We start from the raw sequence: 19864 nt of genomic DNA, 5'->3' as shown, positions 1-19864 counted from the left end.
ATCCAATTTCATGAAATTGTCATTTCAAACATTGTATTTTTAGTTTTGAAACTTTTTATTTCATTCTTTTTTTATACCCTACATCATTATGTTTATCTTACTATAGCTGTTTTAATTTTTAGGTCTGCTAATTTCATTGTCTCTGTCAGTTTTTTTTCTGAGTCTGCTTCCATTGACTGATAGTCCTCCTCGTTATAAACCATATTTTGTGCCTCTTGTCTTGTAATTTTAGGTTTAGTTGTAGACATTGTGATATTACATTATTGAATATTTGTATTTTTAAAATCTTTTTAAAAGGATGTTGAGTTTATTTTGGTGCACTTAAGTTTTTTGCAGATCAGCTTGATGCTCTTGTGGCTGATTTTAAGCTTTATTATGATAGTTTTAGTGTAGCTTTTATTCTAGTGTAGTTCATCCCAGCAACTGAGATGTGAGCTTTCTAAGGCTCCTAGTGAATGTCGTAAGTATTCATTAGGCTCTTGAAATCTGACCAGTCAGAACAGAATTGTGCCGCAGGTCTGTGTAGTTTCTGGTTGTTAAGCTTATAGCTCTGTTGTAGTTTTTTGCCTAGTGTTGTGGAGTTTCACTGTATGCATACAGGACTTAGTATTCAGGAACTCAGTGAGGGGTGTCTTATTCAGCTATGTGGAACCTTTTTCTACATAACTCATTCTTCAGTGTTCTGCCTCACTGATTCTTTTTAGCCTTCATACATTTTGTTTCCTCAAGTAAGTGGTACCATTGTACTCTGTTTGAGTTCCCCTTTCTTGTGCTGCAGCCTGGACAATACCTTCAGGTAGAAGACTAGGATAATATTAAAGGCCATCTTATTTGTTTCCTGTCATTCAGGAATTACATTCTGGCATTGTTGTTCAGTGTCTTGAAATACATGTTTCACATATTTTGTTCAGTTTGTTGATGGTAGGAGGATAAGTTTGATACCAATTATTGCCTTATGGTAGAGTCTAAAGTCTAGTGCTTGTTTTTACTTTGAGTTTCTATTTTATTTAAACTTAATGTACTAACAGTCCTCATATTACATATTTCTAATGTGCATAAATTTCAGTTAGCACAGTTTAGTTACATGACACTAGTCACCCAACACCATGGTTCAATTTCCGTTACCATAGTATATTAACTATGAGTAACTATGTAAAGTACAGACTTCATTGCTAGTTCTCCAGTCCACACATGACTATGTCAAAAACAGATACACATCAGTCTATTTATTTCAAGGTCTGTTGGCGATTAAGTTTATATACAGACAATAAAGTGTATAGTTGCGTTGTCTTTCCCAATGTTAAGCCCACATGATATTTTATAGAAGTAGATAATCAAAAGTGGAAATTGGCCAACAGAGATGAAACAGAGTAACAAAAAAAATGATAACACTTTCATTGAAATTCAAGAGAAATGTCAATGAAGTTACAGAAGAAATAGTTGACCATAGGAAAATTGACACTGTCACCATTAGATTCTAGATATACAGCCAGAGGAACTTATTGAAGGTGAACTTATTAACATAAATGAGGGAAGTGGTTTTTTTGGTTTTTTTTTTGAGATGAAGTCTTGCTTTGTTGCCCAGGCTAGAGTGCAGTGGTGTGATCTCGGCTCACTGCAACCTCTGCCTCCTGGGTTCAGGCAATTCTGCCTCAACCTCCCAAGTAGCTGGGATTACAGGCACCCGCCACCACACCTGGCTAATTTTTGTATTTTTAGTAGAGACGGGGTTTCACCATCTTGTCCAGGCTGGTCTCGAACTCCTGGCCTCAGGTGATCCACCCGCCTCGGCCTCCCAAAGTGCTGGGATTACAGATGTGAGCCACTGTGCCTGGCCTGAGGGAAGTGGTTTTGATGCAAAAGATGAATATGTCCCAGAGGAAATCTTTACATTAAAGGAAAAAAAACTTTACATTAAAAGATTTTGAGATATTTCACAAAATTGAAAGTACAAAGGATAAAACGTTAGAATGTGATCTTGCTTTGTTTCTTCTCTTAAACCAATCTAATGAATTCTTAATTTCAACTTTTGTACTTTTTTTATATACGAGATTTTCATGTTACATATTTTAAATTTTAGATTCCAATTTTCTGGTGCAACTTTTTAATCTGTTTTGTTGAATATCTTCAGTATGGTTTTTTTAAAGTCTGTGATTACTTCTCACATTGGGGGCTGTTGTTTTTAACTGTGTTAATATATACATACCATAAAATTGACCATCTTAACCATTTTTAAGTGTACAATTCAGTATTTTAGCACATTCACATTATTGTGCAACCAGTCTTCAGAACTTTTTCCTCTTGCAAAACTGAAATTCTATACTCATTAAATAACAACTTTCCATTACCCCCCACCTCTCAGCTCCTGGCAACCACCATCTTACTTTCTGAATTTGACTACTCTAGGTAACTCATATAAGTGGAATTATACAGTACAGGCATGCACTGTATAATGACATTTCAGTCAGTGATGGACTGTGTACACGATGGTGGTCCCTTGAGATTATAATGGAGCTGAAAAATTCCTGTCACCTAGTGATATTGTAGCCAATGTAACATTACATATAATGCAAGGCATTATTCAGGTGTTTGTGGTGACACTGGTGTAAATGAACCTGCTGCACTGCCAGTCATAAAAAGGTGTAGTACATAAAATTATGTACAGTACATAATACTTGATAGTAAACAACTATGTTACCAGTTTATGTACTTACTATACTGTATTCTTTATTGTTATTTTAGAGTGGACTACTTCTACTTCTTAAAAAAAACTTAACAGTATAACAGCCTCAGGCAGGTCCTTCAGGAGGTATTCCAGAAAAAGACATTGATGTCATAGGAGATGACAGGTCTGTGGATGTTAATTGCCCCCAAAGACCTTCCAGTGCCATAAGCTGTGAAGGTAGAAGACAGTGATATTGATGATCCTTACCCTGTGTAGGCCTAGGCTAATGTGTGTGTTCATGTCTTGGTTTTTAACAAAGATGTTTAAGTTTTTTATATATATATATATATATATATATATATATATATGTGTGTGTGTATATATATAAATGAAACAACTTATAAAGATATAAGGAAAAATATCTTTGTACAGCCGTACAATATGTTTGTGTTTTGAGCTAAATGTTACTACAAGAGTCAAAAAGTTTTTAAAAATTAAAAAAATTTATAAAGTGAAAAAGTCACAGTAAGCTAAGTTTATTACTAAAGAGACAAAAGTATGTTTTAATAAATTTAGTCTAGCCTAAGTGCACAGAGTTTATTGGCCATCTTAACCATTATAAAGTCTATAGTAGTATACAGTAATGTCCTAGCCCTCATGTTTATTGACCACTCTTTCGCTGACTCACCCAGAGCAACTTCTAATCCTGCAACCTCCATTCATGGTTAAGTGCCCATTTTTTATCTTTTTGTCTTTTTTTTTTTTTAAGACAGGGTCTTCTGTTGCCCAGGCTGGAGTGCATTGGTGAGATCTCGGCTTACTTCAGCCTCCGCATCCCAGGCTCAAATGATCCTCCTGCTGCAACCTCCCAAGTAGCTGGGACTACAGGCATGTACCACAAGGCCTGGCTAATTTATGTATTTTTTGTAGAGATGGGGTTTCGCCATGTTGCCCAGGCTGGTCTTGAACTCCTGGACTCAAGGGATCTGCCCACCTCAGCCTCCCAAAGCCACGACACCCAGCCGCCATTTGTATTGTGTTTGTATTGTATTGTGTTGTATTGAATTGTATTTTGAGACAGTTTTCACTCTTGTTGCCCAGACTGGAGTGAAGTGGCACGATCTCTGCTCACTGCAACCTCTGCCTCCTGAGTTCAAGCAATTCTCCTGCCTCAGCCTTCCGAGTAGCTGGGATTACAGGCATGCGCCACCACGCCTGGCTAATTTTGTATTTTTAGTAGAGACTCGGTTTCATCATGTTGGTCAGGCTGGTCTGGAACTCCTGACCTCAGGCGATCTGCCCGCCTCAGCCTCCCAAAGTGTTGGGATTACAGGTGTGAGCCACTGCACCTGGCCCTTTTAATCTTTTATACTGTATTTTTACTGTACATTTTCTGTTTAGATACACAAATACTTTCCACTATCTTGCAGTTGCCTACAATATTTGGTAAAGTAACATGCTGTTCCTGTTTGTAGCGTAGGAGCAATATGCTCTACCTATAGTCTAGGCGTATAGTAGATTATGCCTTCTAGATTTGTGTAAGTACACTGTGATCACACAGCTGAGCTTGACACATTTCTCAGAATGTATCCCCTTTGTGAAGTGTCACATGACTGTATTTGTCTTTTTGTGACTGGCTTATTTCACTCAGCATAATGTCCGCAAGATTCATCCATGTTGCAGCATGTGTCAGATTTTCCATCCTTTATTAGGCTGAATAATATTCCATTGTATGCATATACTAGATTTGAGTTATCTACCCATCTGTTGACAGCCATTTGAATCTATCTACTTTATTTGTTTGCCTTTTCCCCTGGTTTTTGTTTGTTTTTTAATTTGGCCATTTGATCTCTTTGCTTTGAATGCTTCATAATTATTCACTGAGAGCTAGATATTTTTTAATGAAAGTGTTAAAGACTCTGAAATCATTCTTCACAGGGTGTTGAATGTTCTTTTCACAGACATATCCCTTTGGTTCAGTTGAGGCATCTCTGTTTTTGGTGCCCTTCATTTTTCTGGTTCATGTAACTCTTCCATGCTGTCAACTGAAAGCCTGAGTGTTTTTTTTTTTAAACCAGGGTACTTTGTCCTATATGCACCCTATACTCCAATCTTTGGCTCCATAGCATCATGAGACTGCTGAAATACACTTCAGACTTGGTTTTTCAGCATCTTACTCTCTGCATGTAAAATTTAGGAGTCAGCAAATGCCGCAGGGGAAAAATTATATACAGAATGTCAGGTTAACCATAATGCATTTCCTTTCTGCCTGGGATCTTCGCCCCTAAAATTTTGGCTGTATTAGTTGTTCTCTCTCTCTCATGCTTTCCATTTTCTATATTTTATTTAGCTTCTGTGATTTTCTGCATGAAATTTAATCTGATAACAATTACTACATTATGGCCAAAAGCAAAATCCCAGTATGTATTTTAATTAATGTTCCATGTTTTATTTTTAAACATTCTCAAACTACAGAAGAGTTGCAAGTAAAATGCAAATTGTGTTTTTTTTCCCATAAGCCATTTCAGAATAAGGTTCTAAGATGATGTCCCATCACCTCTGAATTCTTTGTGTATTTCCTACAAACCAGAACATTCTCCCATATAACCCAATAACAACCATCAGAGTTAAGGAAATTATTATTGGTATATTATTTTGTCATCTAATCCATAGACCCCATTCAGGTTTCTCTAGTAATCTCAATCAATGTCCTTTATATAATAGCATAAAGATCTAGTTCAGGATCACATGTACATTTAGTTGTCATACCTCTTTAGTTTTGTTTAGTCTGGGACAGTTCTTCAGTCTTTCCTTGGCTTTCATAACATTGACATTTTTGAGGATTACATGCCAGTTATTTTGCAGAACATTTTTCAAATTGGGTTTTTTTGATGTTTTCTCATGATCAGATCCAGCTTAGGTGTCTTCGACAGGAATATCACAGAGGAGATGTTGTGTTTTTATTGAATACTATGAGGTGACACATAATGTGAATTTGTTCCATTATTGGTGATATTAATGTTGATTACTTGATTAAGATATCAGGGTTTTTTTTCCCCACTGTAGAATTAACTTTATATTTTTCCGATTAAAATGAAATAGTATTTTGTGGGGAGGTTATTTTGAAATTATTTAAGCATCCTCCTCCTTATCAAACTTCCAGTTTATATTTTGTTTCATTTTATTTTAAATTAGAGATAGGGTCTTGTTCTTTCACTCAGGGTGGAGTGCAGTGGCGTGATCCTCATTGTAACTCCTGGGCTCAAGTGATCTTCCTGCCTCAGTCTCCCAAGTAGCTGGAACTATAGATGCGTGTCACCATGCCTTTTTCCCCCCCCCCTAATTCTTTTTGTAGAGGCAGGATCTCAAAATGTTGCTCTGACTGGTCTCTAATTCCTGGCCTCAAGCAATCTGCTGGGTTACAGGTGTGACCCACCATGCTTGTCCCCAGTTTAATTTTTATGTCATTAATGGAGTCATAGGTTTCAACTTTATTCAGTGGCTTATTTTATTAGTTATCTATTATTACATAACAAATTACCCCAAATTGAGTGGCTTATAATAACACACACATTTGGGCTGGGCGCAGTGGCTCACACCAGTAATTCAGCACTTTGAGAGGCCAAGGCAGGTGGGTCATTTGAGGCCAGGAGTTCAAGACCAGCCTGGCCAATATGGTGAAACCCCATCTCTACTAAAAATACAAAAAATTAGCTGGGTGTGGTGGTGGGCGCCTGTAATCCCAGCTACTTGGGAGGCTGAGGCAAGACAATCACTTGAACCTGAGAGGCGGAGGTTGCAGTGAGCCAATATTGTGCCACTGCACTCCAGCCTGAGTGACAGAGCAAGACTGTCTCAAAAACAAAAACAAAAACACAGACATTTATATTTTTTGGGGGGAGATTTACAAGTGAGTTGTATTTAAACTTTAAGTGGCAAATAGTTATTACGATATTAATTTTTTCAAAAATATATAGAAAAATGAAAACTTAGTACTTATTTTCAATAAATTTTTATGAGCTCCAGTATTTCAGAATGCCACCTCCCAAACTGAGAGCATGATATACCTTGGCAATAGTTTAGACCTCTTCTAGAATTTTCTCATATTTGTGTTTTTTTGCCAAACATACATGTTTATATTTTTTCTCCCTGGCTTTATTGCTGTATAATTGGCAAACAAAAATTATTTTGTATATATTTTTTATGTTCTGGGGTACATGTGCAGGATGTGCAGGTTTGTTACGTAGGTAAACATATGCCACAGTGGTTTGCTGCATCTGTCAACCCATCACTTAGGTATTAAGCCCAGCATGCATCAGCTCTTTTCCCTCATGCTCTCCCCCGACCCGCCCTCCTGGCAAACAAAAATTATATTTAAGGCATACAACATGATATTTTCATATACATATTCATTGTAAAATGCTTGTCACAATCAAGCTAATTAACATATCTGTAACCTAACATACATGTAATACCTCGTAATACCTCACAGTTTCTTTTTTTTTTTTTGATACGGAATCTCGCTCTGTCGCCCAGGCTGGAGTGCAGTGGTGCGATCTCGGCTCTGCAACCTCTGTCTTCCAGGTTCCAGCAATTCTCCTGCCTCAGCCTCCCGAGTAGCTGGGATTACAGGCACACACCACCATGCCTGGCTAATGTTTGTATTTTTAGTAGAGACAGGGTTTCCCCATGTTGACCAGGCTGGTCTTGAATTCCTGACCTCAGGTGATCCACCCGCCTCGGCCTCCCAAAGTGCTGGGATTACAAGTGTGAGCCACCGCGTCTGGCCAGTACCTCACAGTTTCTTTCAGTCAGGAGTCTGGGCACAGCTGACCTGGGTGTTCTGCTTTAGAATCTCTCTCACAAGACCATAATCAAGGTGTTGTCCAGGGTTGAGGTCTCATTTGAAGGTTTTATTTTGAGAAAAAGTCACTTCCAAGCTTACTGTTGTTGCTGGCAGAATTCTTTTCTTCAAAGGCTGTTGGACTGAGAGCCTCAATTCTTAGTTGTTTATTGACTGGATCACCGTCAGGTCTGTGCCATGGGGACATCTACAGTATGACTGCTTGTTTCATCAAAGCTTGCAAGCCAAGAAGGCAATAGAGTCTGTTAGCAAGATGGAAGTTGCAGTCTTAACCTGATTAGGAAAATGACATCCTATCACCTTTTCCAAGGGCATGCATACCAAGCAGTGGGAATTATCGGGGGCCATGTTAAGAGTTTGCCTGCCACAGTTATCCATTATTATCATTATTTAGTTTGGTATTCTAATTTTCCCAGATGTAGCCTGCCTCAGCCTTTCACTTTGGCCCCTGTATTATTTTGACATGTCTCTGTCATTCATTGAACACCTCAAGAAGATACTCCAAGCTCCTCTTAAACTTTCCTGTCCAAGCCCTCACCTTGTTCTAAGGCGCTCTGGTTCCTTTTAGTGGAGAGTGATATTTTGAATCATTAAACGTGTTTGTTGCTATTAGGTTGCTCCTAGGCCCTCTCAGTTGGTAGTCAGTCTGTGTCTGTGGGTATATGTGTCCATATGTATATCATAAATGTATTATTTACCTAGGAATTTCTCTGTGTAATACATTGTAAGCTTTCAGCTTACAACAACATCCTCAATTCCTCAGTTCTAGTTCAGCAATGTAATATTCTAGTTTTCTTCCTTTCTGTACTTGTAACTTGTTTTTCTGATTATGAGAAACCTAGCTCTTATTATCCTCTGTATTTGATCTGCCACCTTTATTTGATCAATCTTCCTCTATAATCCATCTCTTGTTGCTGATGTATCTCTCACTCTATTTCTCACCCCATACTTCATATGCATGCCTTCCTAACCCTTTTGGGATCTGACAGCTTGCACTTGGCTGCCCCTTCCACCCTCCTCACTCCACTGGGTCTGAAACTCACTGCTGGACCACTGCCTCTCCCTCTGTTAGTGCATGCCTTCTTCTGCTGACATGGGGAACCCTCACTGCCATCCCCCCACCCTCCACTGCCCTGTGTGGATGTGGACATCCTCATCATCCTGCTCACTGCTGTTACGGTTCCTATGTGGAAGCCTTACTTGTTCCATTAGGGCTGTTACCTCATGCTGGGTCCCCCTCCCAGCAGATTTTTTTTTCCTATCATTCTGCTTAGGACCTGAAACTATGTGCCCCATCCTTTTCCCTCCGGGGATACCCTTCTCATACCACTTGGACTCCAAAAGCCTGTATTGGGCCACTGTAGTTAACTCTCTGCCACTTAGCTGGATACCTACTTTGCCTGTACTCACCTAATGTCTATTGAACTGTTCAGGTAGGAAAGGAGAAGGGGGAGACGTATCAGTTAAATTTTATTTTGGAAAACTCACTGGTATTTTTACAACAAATGCTTTTAACTTAGTTTGTTATTACTTACACAGAAGTCACTTACTCCCACATCTCTGTAATCGTTACAGGTTTATACTTATATTTTCATGCCATATTTTTCTTACGTACTAGAGGTTTACTATCACATCAAATTCATGATTTCTGAACTTAGTTACTCCCTGCACCCTCCAAACGAGTTTCAGTTTACCAGTGTCTGTCACTACCACTACTGTTCTAGTCATTCAAGTTTGAACTGTTGACGTTATTTCTGACTCATCTCCCATTTTTCGTTATAATCAGTCATCCAGTCCTGTTGGTCCTTTTGATGTACGTTATTTTCTCCATGGCCATGACTTTAATGAATATAATAACCTCTTGGGTGCAATTTCTTTCTTTAGTTTGTGTAGTCATTCCTGTGCCCCTAAACTATTTTGGCTTCCCATTTCTTTTTTTTTAATTAATTAATTAATTAATTAATTTTAAATTTTTATTTTTTATTTTTTATTATTATTGTACTTTAAGTTCTAGGGTACATGTGCATAACGTGCAGGTTTGTTACATATGTATACTTGTGCCATGTTGCTGTGCTGCACCCATAACTCCATGTTTAACTTTTAAAGTGCCATTTTAATGTAACACTGTTGTAGATAGTCAGGATATCTAGTTTTGAATCCCATCTTTGCTGCTTACTAAATATTCATCAACGTGTAATTTATTTAACCTCCCTGGGTCTCTCTGTTTGTTTGTTTTTTTAAACTAAGTTAAATTGTTTTATTTTAAAATTTTTCATAAAAATAGAGATGGGATCTAGCTATGTTGACTATGCTGGTCTTGAACTCCTGGTCAAGCAGACCTCCCACCTTGGCCTCCCAAAGTGGTAGGATTATACACATGAGCCATCTTACCTGACCCTCTCTGGGTCTTATTCACCTTACTAGTTTGTTATACAAGTGAATGAATTGCGGAAGAGCTCATTCTGCAATTCATTGCAGAACAATGAATTGTTAGACTAACAAAGCTAACTAACAAAGATTGTTTGTTATACAGATAATGTTATACAGATGCAGCTTGTTAGTTTGTTATACATGTATAGTAACAAGTGCTACAATAAAATTAAAGTCTGTGACTGAGCTTTTCTAAATATTTGAAAATTTACCTAAACTTTTAGTAACTGTTGTCTAACACAATTTAGTACATTGTTAAATTTTTCCTTGTAGTTACTATTTGTTAGTAATTTATTTCCTTGAAATAGAGTGTAAACTACTTGAGAGTAGGTTTTTGTAGTAGTGAGTCTATGGATTTGTGGAGACAAACACGTTTGAGTATTATTTTTCTGCCATTGCCATTTAGGCACTGTAACTTCGCTGAACTTGAGTGTACTCTCTTGTTAAGGTGAAAATACTAATAATTCTTTGACAAGATAGTAATGCTTAAATGAAATAATGTACTTAAGGGATCTAGTACAATGCCTGGCAGACAGTTTATTCCCAGTAAACTTTTATCCTCTTTTTGTACTCCACCTGTGCCCACTTTGGTAATGAAAAAGTAAGTGGCTTCCCAGAACAGTTTGAAATGCAAGTGGCATTCATGGAAGCCTGTTCCTGGTGATGATGCCATTTGTATTTTTTCCTTTTGTACTTCACAACTTTTAGAATCCTTATTTTAACCAGGCGAGGTGGCTTACGCCTGTAATCCCAGCAATTTGGGAGGCCAAGGCGGGTGGATCACCTGAGTTCAGGAGTTTGAGACCAGCCTGGCTAACGTGGAGAAACCCCGTCTGTCTCTACTAAAAATAAAAAATTAGCCAGGTGTGGTGGTGCATGCTGGTAGTCCCAGCTACTCGGGAGGCTGAGTCAGAAGAATCGCTTGAACCCAGGAGGCGGAGGTTGCAGTGAGCCGAGATCACGCCACTGCACTCCAGCCTGGGCAACAAGAGTAAAACTCTGTGTGAAAGAAAAATAAAAGAATCCTTGTTTTAGTTTTACCACAACCTTGTGCAATAAGGCTGGGTAGATATGATTATCCTATCTGACAGGTGGGAGTTTTGTTTTTGGAGTGAACTAAATTGGGATTCTTAAGAGGCAATCATTGAATTTGTAGGTAAAGTCTGATGTATTACATTACTATGGAATACTGTAGTTTTCTGAATTTCTTAGTTGATATAGTAGTGAAAAGGGAATTCTTCTATTCCATGGCTTAAGGATACGTAAACTCTCAGTACAGCAATCTTTTTATTGTTGATTATTATAGCTTCTATTACTCCTAGAAGTTGACCAACAGGGACCTGAATTTAGGAGATTTTGTCATTCTGCTTTCATATAGTAAATGCTGAGGCTAGCCCTTTGCCTGCAGGGCTATCAGTGAAGAGGATCTGTGACATTACTCCAGAGAGCCAAGTGTAGGGGGAAGAGTTGAGATTTTCAGTGTTCTTTGTGTAAATGAATTGAGCCATTGAACCTGATGGGCACTAGATACTATATTCTTCTTGATGCGCTGGAGGCCCTTCGTTGCAATCTTGTTTTTTCAACTTTTATTTTAAAATTGGGGTATATGTGCAGGTTTGTTACAGAGGTATACTGCACGATGCTGAGGTTTGGAGTCCGAGTGAATCTTACCCAGGTAGACAGTGCAAAGTACCCATAGGTAGTTTTTTCAAGCTTTACCCCTTTTGTCCTGCCACCTTTTATATTCCTCAGTGTCTGTTCCCTTCTTTATGTCCATGTATACTGAAGGTTTTGTTCCTATGTGTAAGTGAGAATATGTGGTGTTTGGTTTTCTGTTTCTGCATTAGTTCACTTAGGATAATGGCTTCCAGCTGCATCTGTTTTCTGCAAAGGACATGATTTCATTATTTTTTATGGCTACTTAGTATTCCATGGTATATGTATACCACATTTTCTTTATCCAGTCTTCCATTGATGGGTACCTGGGTTGATTCCATGTCTTTACTATCGCATTGCAACATTTCAGTTTTTTTTCTGATTCAGGTAGTAGAAAACATATTCAGTCTTATTTTTTTTCTGTGCTGTGTATGCTTTTTTAAAGGCTAGTGAAGTCATTCAGTTGGATAGCAACAATTGTAATACCTTGTTATACTCTTCAACTTTCTTTGATTTTGCAAAGGAGAGTCAATTGGGGTGAGGTTAGGTGGGTGGGAACTGAGCTGAAGAAACTAATATGTGCTGTGCAGGGCTGGATTTGTGTAGGATGCAGGCATATCTATTAACTTTGTCATAGCTTTTGAGACTGCATTTAAGGAGTAGGTGATTTAGAAGTTATTTAACACTTAACAGAAGTTAAATATTTAAACAAAAGAATGTGTAGTTGCTGCTTAGTTTAGAACTTGCTTTTTTTTTTTTTTTTTTTTTAATTAAAAAAAATTTTTTTAGCCAGGCGTGGTGGTGCATGCCTGTAGTCCCAGCTACTGGGCAGACTGAGACAGGAGGATTGCTTAAGCCCAGGAGGTCAAGGGTGCAGTGAGCTGTGATCATGCCACTGCACTCTAGCTTGGGCAAGAGAGTGAGACTCTGTCTCAGTAAAAGGAAAGAAAGGAAAAAAAAATTAAGTATGAAAAGAAAATGTTAGGAATTTAAATATAATTTGCAAGGAAAAACAACAAAAACAGTCCAAACTTTCAGTAGAAAACTATGTGCTTTTCAGGTATTTTAAAGGTAAATTTTAAAGGGCATTATTTATTAAATGTTGAAGGGCAGAAAACGTCTTACATATTTGTCAGAAACTGACCAATCAGAATGGCCCTGAAATGTATAGAATTAATAAGGATAGTAACCAAAATGGCAGTCCTTTCCACTGTGTTCCTCATTGCCCAAATTTGCTATTTTCCCCGTCGTTTAGAAAATGCTTCTAAATATGAAGATAGAAGGGAAAGAGGTAGAGTAAAAGTTATAGCCTACTCCATTTATTTTGTAATTATATTTTTTCTCAGTGTTAAGTGGCATTTACCAGTATGGATAAGATTAATTGTTACAATGCAAACCGATTTGAAGATTAGTTTTTAAATTGAGCTGTAATATATAAAATCTTATGGTAACGTGCAGATTTGACTATATTCAAGTGCAGTTTTCATACCACACCAATTGTCTTGTAATAATCGGGAATGCATCCTCTGTGTGGTGTTTGCAAGTTAATGCTATTTTGGAAATCACACCAGTATATCTAGTGGCTTTCCTGGGTGTATGTGGCTCATTATTGATTATAATTTTCTTTGGGAATTTTAGTTTAAGGGGATGGGGTAAGCACTTTCAAATTCTTCGTTGTTAGTAGTTTTGATGGAGGATAGGGATAAATGAATGAGGAAGAGTGTTAGAACAAGTAAGTAAACTGAGAGAATTTATCAAGTACGTACTACAAAAATAACACAGATTTTTATGTAAAAAGGAGGAAACAAATCATTCACGAGAGGAAGGCCTTAAAAACTTACCAAGGAACATTCAAAAAATAAATATGTATATTTTAATTTAAAAAAGAGCCCCAAGTCTGTGAATGAAAGAGTTCTGGTTGGTTTCTAGACCCAGCTGTGCTTGTCATGCAGGTGGCTTTGGTATGGTTAAAAGTGTATACGTCACCTGCCCTCTTGTGAAGGGAAGTAGGAGAAGTGACATGCTATCTTCCAGTGCCTCCTCGATTTTCTTCCACTGTTTCCTTTGTCATTTTCCTGTGTTTTTCATGCTCTTTTTATTTATACCCACTTCTGACTTCTCTTTTTCTCAAATTCAGTCTTTCCTTCTGAATGACTGTGAGACTTTTTTCTACCCAGCATACACAGAACCTTAACCAATTGCATACGTACAGCATTTCCATTTCTTTTTTCTTTTTTTTGAGATGGAGCCTTGTTCTGTCGCCAGGCTGGAGTGCAGTGGCACAATCTCAGCTCACTGTAACCTCCGCCTTCTGGGTTCAAGCGATTCTCCTGCCTCAGCCTCCTGAGTAGCTGGGACTACAGGCACGCGCCACCATACCCAGCTAACTTTTGTATTTTTAGTAGAGACGGGGTTTCACCATGTTGGCCAGGATGGTCTTGATCTCTTGATCTTTTGTTCCGCCCGCCTCGGCCTCCCAAAGTGCTGGGATTACAGGCGTGAGCCACCATGCCTGGCCTGTGTACCGCATTTCTTATAATAATGAGTTATTTTTATGTTAAGGAATTTTTTTTTTTTTAAGACAGGGTCTCACTGTGTTGCCCAGGCTGGAGTGCAGTGGCTTAACCTCAGCTCACTGTAACCTCCGCCTCCCCGGTTTAATCATTTCTCCTGCCTCAGGCTCCTGAGTAGCTGGGATTACAAGCGCCTGCCACCACACCCGGCTAATTTTTGTATTTTTAGTAGAGACAGGGTTTCACCATGTTGGCCAGGCTGGTTTTGAACTCCTGACCTCAAATGATCTGCCTGCCTTGGCCTTCCAAAGTGCTAGGGTTACAGGTGTGAGCCACCGCACCCAGCCAAGGATTTTCAATATAGACCCAGGCTGGAGTGCAGTGGCTTGGTCTTGGCTCACTGCAACCTCCGCCTCCCAGGTTCAAGTGATTCTCCTGTTTCAGCCTTCTGACTAGCTGGGATTATACACATGTGCCACCATGCCCAAATTTAAGGTTGAGAGAAAGTCACTAGAATGTAAGTTCCACAAAGACAGGGATTTTTGTGGGGTTTTTTTGTCCATTGTTTAGCCCTAGTGCCCAGGACAGTTTGTTTGTTGGTTTGTTTGTTTGTTTTCTTCCCTCCCTCCTTCCCTCCCTCCCTTCCTTCCTTCCCTTTCTTCCCTTTCTTCCTTCTGTTTCTTCTTTCTTTCAACAGGGTCTTGCTTTGTTGCCCAGGCTGGTGTGTAGTGGCGTGATCGCCGCTCATTGATGCCCTGATATCCCTGGCTCAAGCAGTCCTCCCATCTCAGCCTCCCCAAGTAGCTGGGACTACAGGCGTGTGCCACCATGCCCAGCTATTTTTTTGATTTTTTGTAGAGATGGGGTCTCCCATGTTGCCAGGGCTGGTCTTGAACTTCTAGGCTCAAGGGATCCACTTGCCTTGCCCTGCCAAAGTACTGGGATTATAGGATTGGGCCACCACATTCAGCCCCAGGACAGTGTCTACTACCAGAAAAGCATTTAATAAGTATTTGTTGAATAAATGATTAAAATATTAGCCTTAAGAAAATTTTAATATCATTTACTTGCAAAAATTAGCAAAGCATTCTTAATACTTACAGAGAAGTAATATGAGTAGAATGTGATTCTCAACAGCAAGGAAGCTTTTTTTTTTTACCCTATTTTCTCCATTCTTTTTCTGTTGCCTTCTCCTTCCAATATGAGAATCTCTGCTGCTAAGAACCACTGGCAGAGACTGAAATTAGTATACATAATTCTAAGGAGATATTGATGTAAATGGTACATGTGGATTGGGAGGGTGAAAGAGAGAAGGAAATTCTAAGTTTAAAGAAGTAGGGTTAAGATGAGTATTTGAACAAAGTATCAAGGTAGGTAGTTAGCTAGAGTGCCCGGGTCAATTAGAAGATTAGAGAAGGTGAGTTGATGTTGGCGGTGGGGGAAATGTCAGATTGATAGAGTGCTTGCATTTTGTACAGTAGTTATAGGGAGCCCTTATGAATTGTTGATGAGAGTGACATGATAACAAAGTGAAGACAATTATTTATTCTATTTAGCTGCTGTTTATAAAATGGATTGTAGCTCAAGGTGAAGAAACGTTGGAAACAGTGAACAAAGTTCAGAGATTGTTGGAGTAATTCAAAGCAGTTTAGCTGTTTTGCTTGGTATGTTATCTAGTGATTCCTTTAGCAGATACCCTTCTTTTAAAGCCCAATGTCCACTTTGTGACTGAGGGATGGATAGAGGCAGGAGGAAGAGTTCTGCACTAGAAAGCAACAGGCCAAGATTCTAGTCCCTACTTCCTTACTTTGTAAATTCATGATCATGGATAAATACTTAATTTTTCCTGGGCATCAGTCACCTTAACTATAAAATGAGTATAATGTATTAAGCGTAGTCCTATGGGTGGTAAATAAAATGAGGATAATGATCTAAAAGCAGGGGATCTACATAGATCTCCTTTGGATTTATTTGCAGCCCATTATCTATCTTTATTTAGTTAAGAGACAGGATCTTGCTGTGCTACCCAGGCTCGATTTGAACTCCTGGGCTCAAACGATCCACCCATCTCAGTATTCTGAGTAGCGTGGACCATAGGCACAAACCCCTTGCATAGCTCTCATTATCTTTTTATCAATTTTTGATGGTGTAAACAGTGAATACTATATTTTGCTTCCCAATATTAATTTCTACAACTATATTGTTTTAAGGAGAAAAAAGTCTATGATGATGTAAAGTATTTCAAAGTCTGTAATTTAAGGTTTAATGTTACCTATATTGACTACTATATTTTAAAATATGTATCCCTGTTTTTATGTGTATCGTGATTAGGTATTTAGTTTTTTAGTTATTATTAGACATGTAATAGCACTCAAGTTGATGGATAAAACCTCAGCCTGGGAGACTTTTAGAGAAACATGAAGAATGTAAAAATAGTTTTGAAAGGTATGGTTTCCTTCAAAGCTATAGGTACAATAATACTAATGTCAATTAGTTAGAGCTACTAGAAATTGTAATTTCTATCTCTTTTGACTACTGAATACACCATTATATATATATATATATCTACATTCTTATGTATTTTTTGTTTGTTTGTTTAGAAGGTTTTAATACCAACAGCTTTCTAGGTGTCCTCTTCTCTTCTCTTCTCCTCTTCCTCTCTCCTTTCTCTGTTTCCTTTCTTTCTTTCTGTGTCCCTGCTCTCTTTCTTTGTTGTTTTTCCCTTCTGTTTGGGTTGTTTCTTCTCCCCCTGTTACACCCCCCACCCCCCCACACACCCCTAATCCATCTGGAAAGATGAAGAGGGAGCTGCTATGGTAACTGTGCATTTTGGTTAATGAATAGCAGACTAACAAGACACATAAAATATATGCAAACTGTGCAGAGTTTGTTGCTGTCAAAGCCATAGGGATACAATACTTTTTCTTTTCCTTCAAAAAAAAAAACAAAAAACAAAAAACAAACCCTCTTTAGTGTTTTGTTTTCTAATTTACCATTCCTAATATTGTAACGCTTCTGTGAACTTCTCCTCTTTCTGCTTAGTTGCCTCAGTATTACACCCTGTGGTGAGTTTACGGGAACTGAGTTGAGGTGCATAGAGGAAAATAATTGATCAACTGGATTAAGAAGTAGATTTCCTTTAGACTGATACATAGAAGAATAGGGACAAAATTTTTTTGACTAAATGTTTGGTTTTTTGAGCGATAACTTCTTTTACCCCCTTGCCTTTTGGCCACTGCTGCCCCTTTTGGGTTTCTCCCTGGGGTTAGAACCAGTAAGTAGTGTGTTTCTTAAAGATGTTTCTATCATAAAGGTCAGCTGCAACTGGAATATTGTATTCAGGCAAGCCTTAAAAATTCCTGTAATCTGTGCCATCCTGTCTCATACTGTCCCATCTCATAGTTGTCCTCTCTCTGCAGTGCTCTATGCCCAGGTCTCTGTGGCTGGGCTGCTCCAGCCTGGCGGACAGCATGCCTTCGCTGCGATGCCTGTATAACCCAGGGACTGGCGCACTCACAGCTTTCCAGGTACTTTCTCTGTCTCTGTGGGTTATTTGCGGGCATTAGTGTGTGTGTCTGATTCATTAGTGTGTTCCTCCTCCTTTCCCATGCTTTACTTATATTCATCTTTTCTCCTTTGTATTGCCTGTATCTCATATCACTCAGTACTCCTTTAATGATTAGTTTTTAATGTAGATCCAGACTGATCCACTCTTAAGACATTTTCATCATGATTGGTTACAAAAATTGACATAGTACAGCTTGACTGTTGGCTTTCAGATCAAGAAGAAGTATGATAGTAAATTTTAAAGTAATCTCAATAAATAGCAGTTCAGTATGTAATATTTGCTCTGGACCTACATAAAGCCAATTAGTATAATCAATCAAGTAATTACAATCAGTTTCTTGAACATTTTCTTATTTTTTTAAAATGATTACTCAAAATATAAAGTTCTCTCTTCAGAGTGACTCCGGGTAATTATACTACTAAATATATATATTTTTATAACAACTGTTTTATTTATGTCTTGATTAATATTTCTAATTTCTAGGTGGAAAGACCTTTGAGACCTTTAGGTACAGTATTCACCTTGAGATAGTCTAGCTAGTGTTTAATGGATTAACAGATTCCAGTTCTCCTCAGCTTTTCTTTTTTCCTCTTTTTTTTTTTTTTTGAGATGGAGTCTTGCTTCATGGCACAGGCTGGAGTGCAATGGTGCGATCTCAGCTCACTGCAACCTCTGCCTCCCTGGTTCAAGCGATTCTCCTGCCTCAGCCTCCTGAATAGTTGGGATTACAGTTGTGCGCCACCACGCCCGGCTAATTTTTGTATTTTTAGTAGAGACGGGGTTTCACCATGTTGGCCAGGCTGGTCTCAAACTCCTGACCCCAGGTAATCCACCTGCCTCGGCCTCCCAAAGTGCTGGGATTGTAGGCAAGAACCACTGCACCCAGACCCCTCAGCCTTTCTTAGAGGGCAGGATGTCAGTTCCAGGATGTGTGAGAAACTTATAGAGGAATAATGTGGAAAATTGTAGAGGAAAATGTAGGAAAGAGCTTGGTGCTCATTGCTTACAGATTAAAGTACCATACATGATTGTTTTCTTGGCTGAGTCTTATCTATCTACCTCAGGTATTTGGAATTTGTGTTTAGCATTTTATAGTAATACACAACAAATTAGTTTTTATGTTAATATTTGCCTGCTTTTAACCTATTTAGAAGAATTTCAAAGATAGGCTGTGTCAGAATGCTTGTGACTAAATTTTAGCTAAAAGAGAGGGGAACTTAGGTTTTCCACATTCCTAACCTATGCTAAGAGTTGTTAGTTTTTTTTTTTTTTTTTTTTTTTGAGACGGAGTCTCGCTGTGTCTCCCAGGCTGGAGTGCAGTGGCGTGATCTCGGCTCACTGCAAGCTCCGCCTCCCGGGTTCACGCCATTCTCCCGCCTCAGCCTCCCAAGTAGCTGAGACTACAGGCGCCCGCCACCACGCCCGGCTAGTTTTTTGTATTTTTAGTAGAGACGGGGTTTCACCATGTTAGCCAGGATAGTCTCGATCTCCTGTCCTCGTGATCCACCCGCCTCGGCCTCCCAAAGTGCTGGTATTACAGGCTTGAGCCACCGCGCCCGGCCAGAGTTGTTAATTTTTAATGATACTATTTAGTGATCATAAAACTGGAGATTTTCATTTTTCCTTTACAAAATTTAATATTTTAAGATTTTCAATTTCCTTTATAAAATTTAATATTAAACTTCCTTGGCTTATACTATGAGATACAATATAGTAAAGCATGCACATTCTAAAATTAGCGAAATCAAGTCTTGAATACTGTCTTTGTCACTAGTGGTATGATTCTGACCTTATTTCCTTATCTGTAAATGGATACTATAGTAAGGGCGTGCAGTGATGGTTGCTGTTTCTATCATGATCGTTATAAACATTATTGCTATTGTTGGAGAGTGATTGATATCCTGAGACTGCTTATTTATTTCAAAATGAAATATCTTTTTAGTTTTTTTTTTTTGAGATAGTCTTGCTCTGTTGTCCGGGCTAGAGTGCAGTGGCACAATCTTGGCTCACAGCAACCTCTGCCTACTGGACTCTAGTTATCCTCCCACCTCAAACTCCCAGGTAGCTGAGACTACAGGCACACGACCACACTTGGCTCATTTTTGTATTTTTTTTTTTTTTTGGAGAGACAGGGTTTCACCATGTTCTCCAGGCTGGCATCGAACTCC

General features: G+C 38.6%; 1 protein-coding gene across 13 annotated transcripts in view; it reads left to right on the top strand.

The window, feature by feature from the left end:
- LOC105478371 (beta-transducin repeat containing E3 ubiquitin protein ligase) overlaps positions 1 to 19864 on the top strand; it is a 250995-nt gene that overhangs the window by 101076 nt on the left and 130055 nt on the right. For 10 of the 13 annotated variants that reach the window (XM_011735593.3, XM_011735585.2, XM_071069257.1 and 7 more), the window contains one exon: positions 17548 to 17655. The exons of the other annotated variants lie outside the window; for them this stretch is intronic. In XM_011735593.3, the coding sequence (XP_011733895.1) occupies positions 17548 to 17655 (108 nt within the window). The remainder of the gene's footprint in view (positions 1 to 17547; positions 17656 to 19864) is intronic. 13 annotated transcript variants of the gene reach the window in all.

Source organism: Macaca nemestrina, chromosome 9 (genome assembly GCF_043159975.1).
Source record: "Macaca nemestrina isolate mMacNem1 chromosome 9, mMacNem.hap1, whole genome shotgun sequence".
NCBI lineage: Eukaryota > Metazoa > Chordata > Mammalia > Primates > Cercopithecidae > Macaca > Macaca nemestrina.
This window is presented reverse-complemented; position numbering and strand designations above follow the sequence as displayed.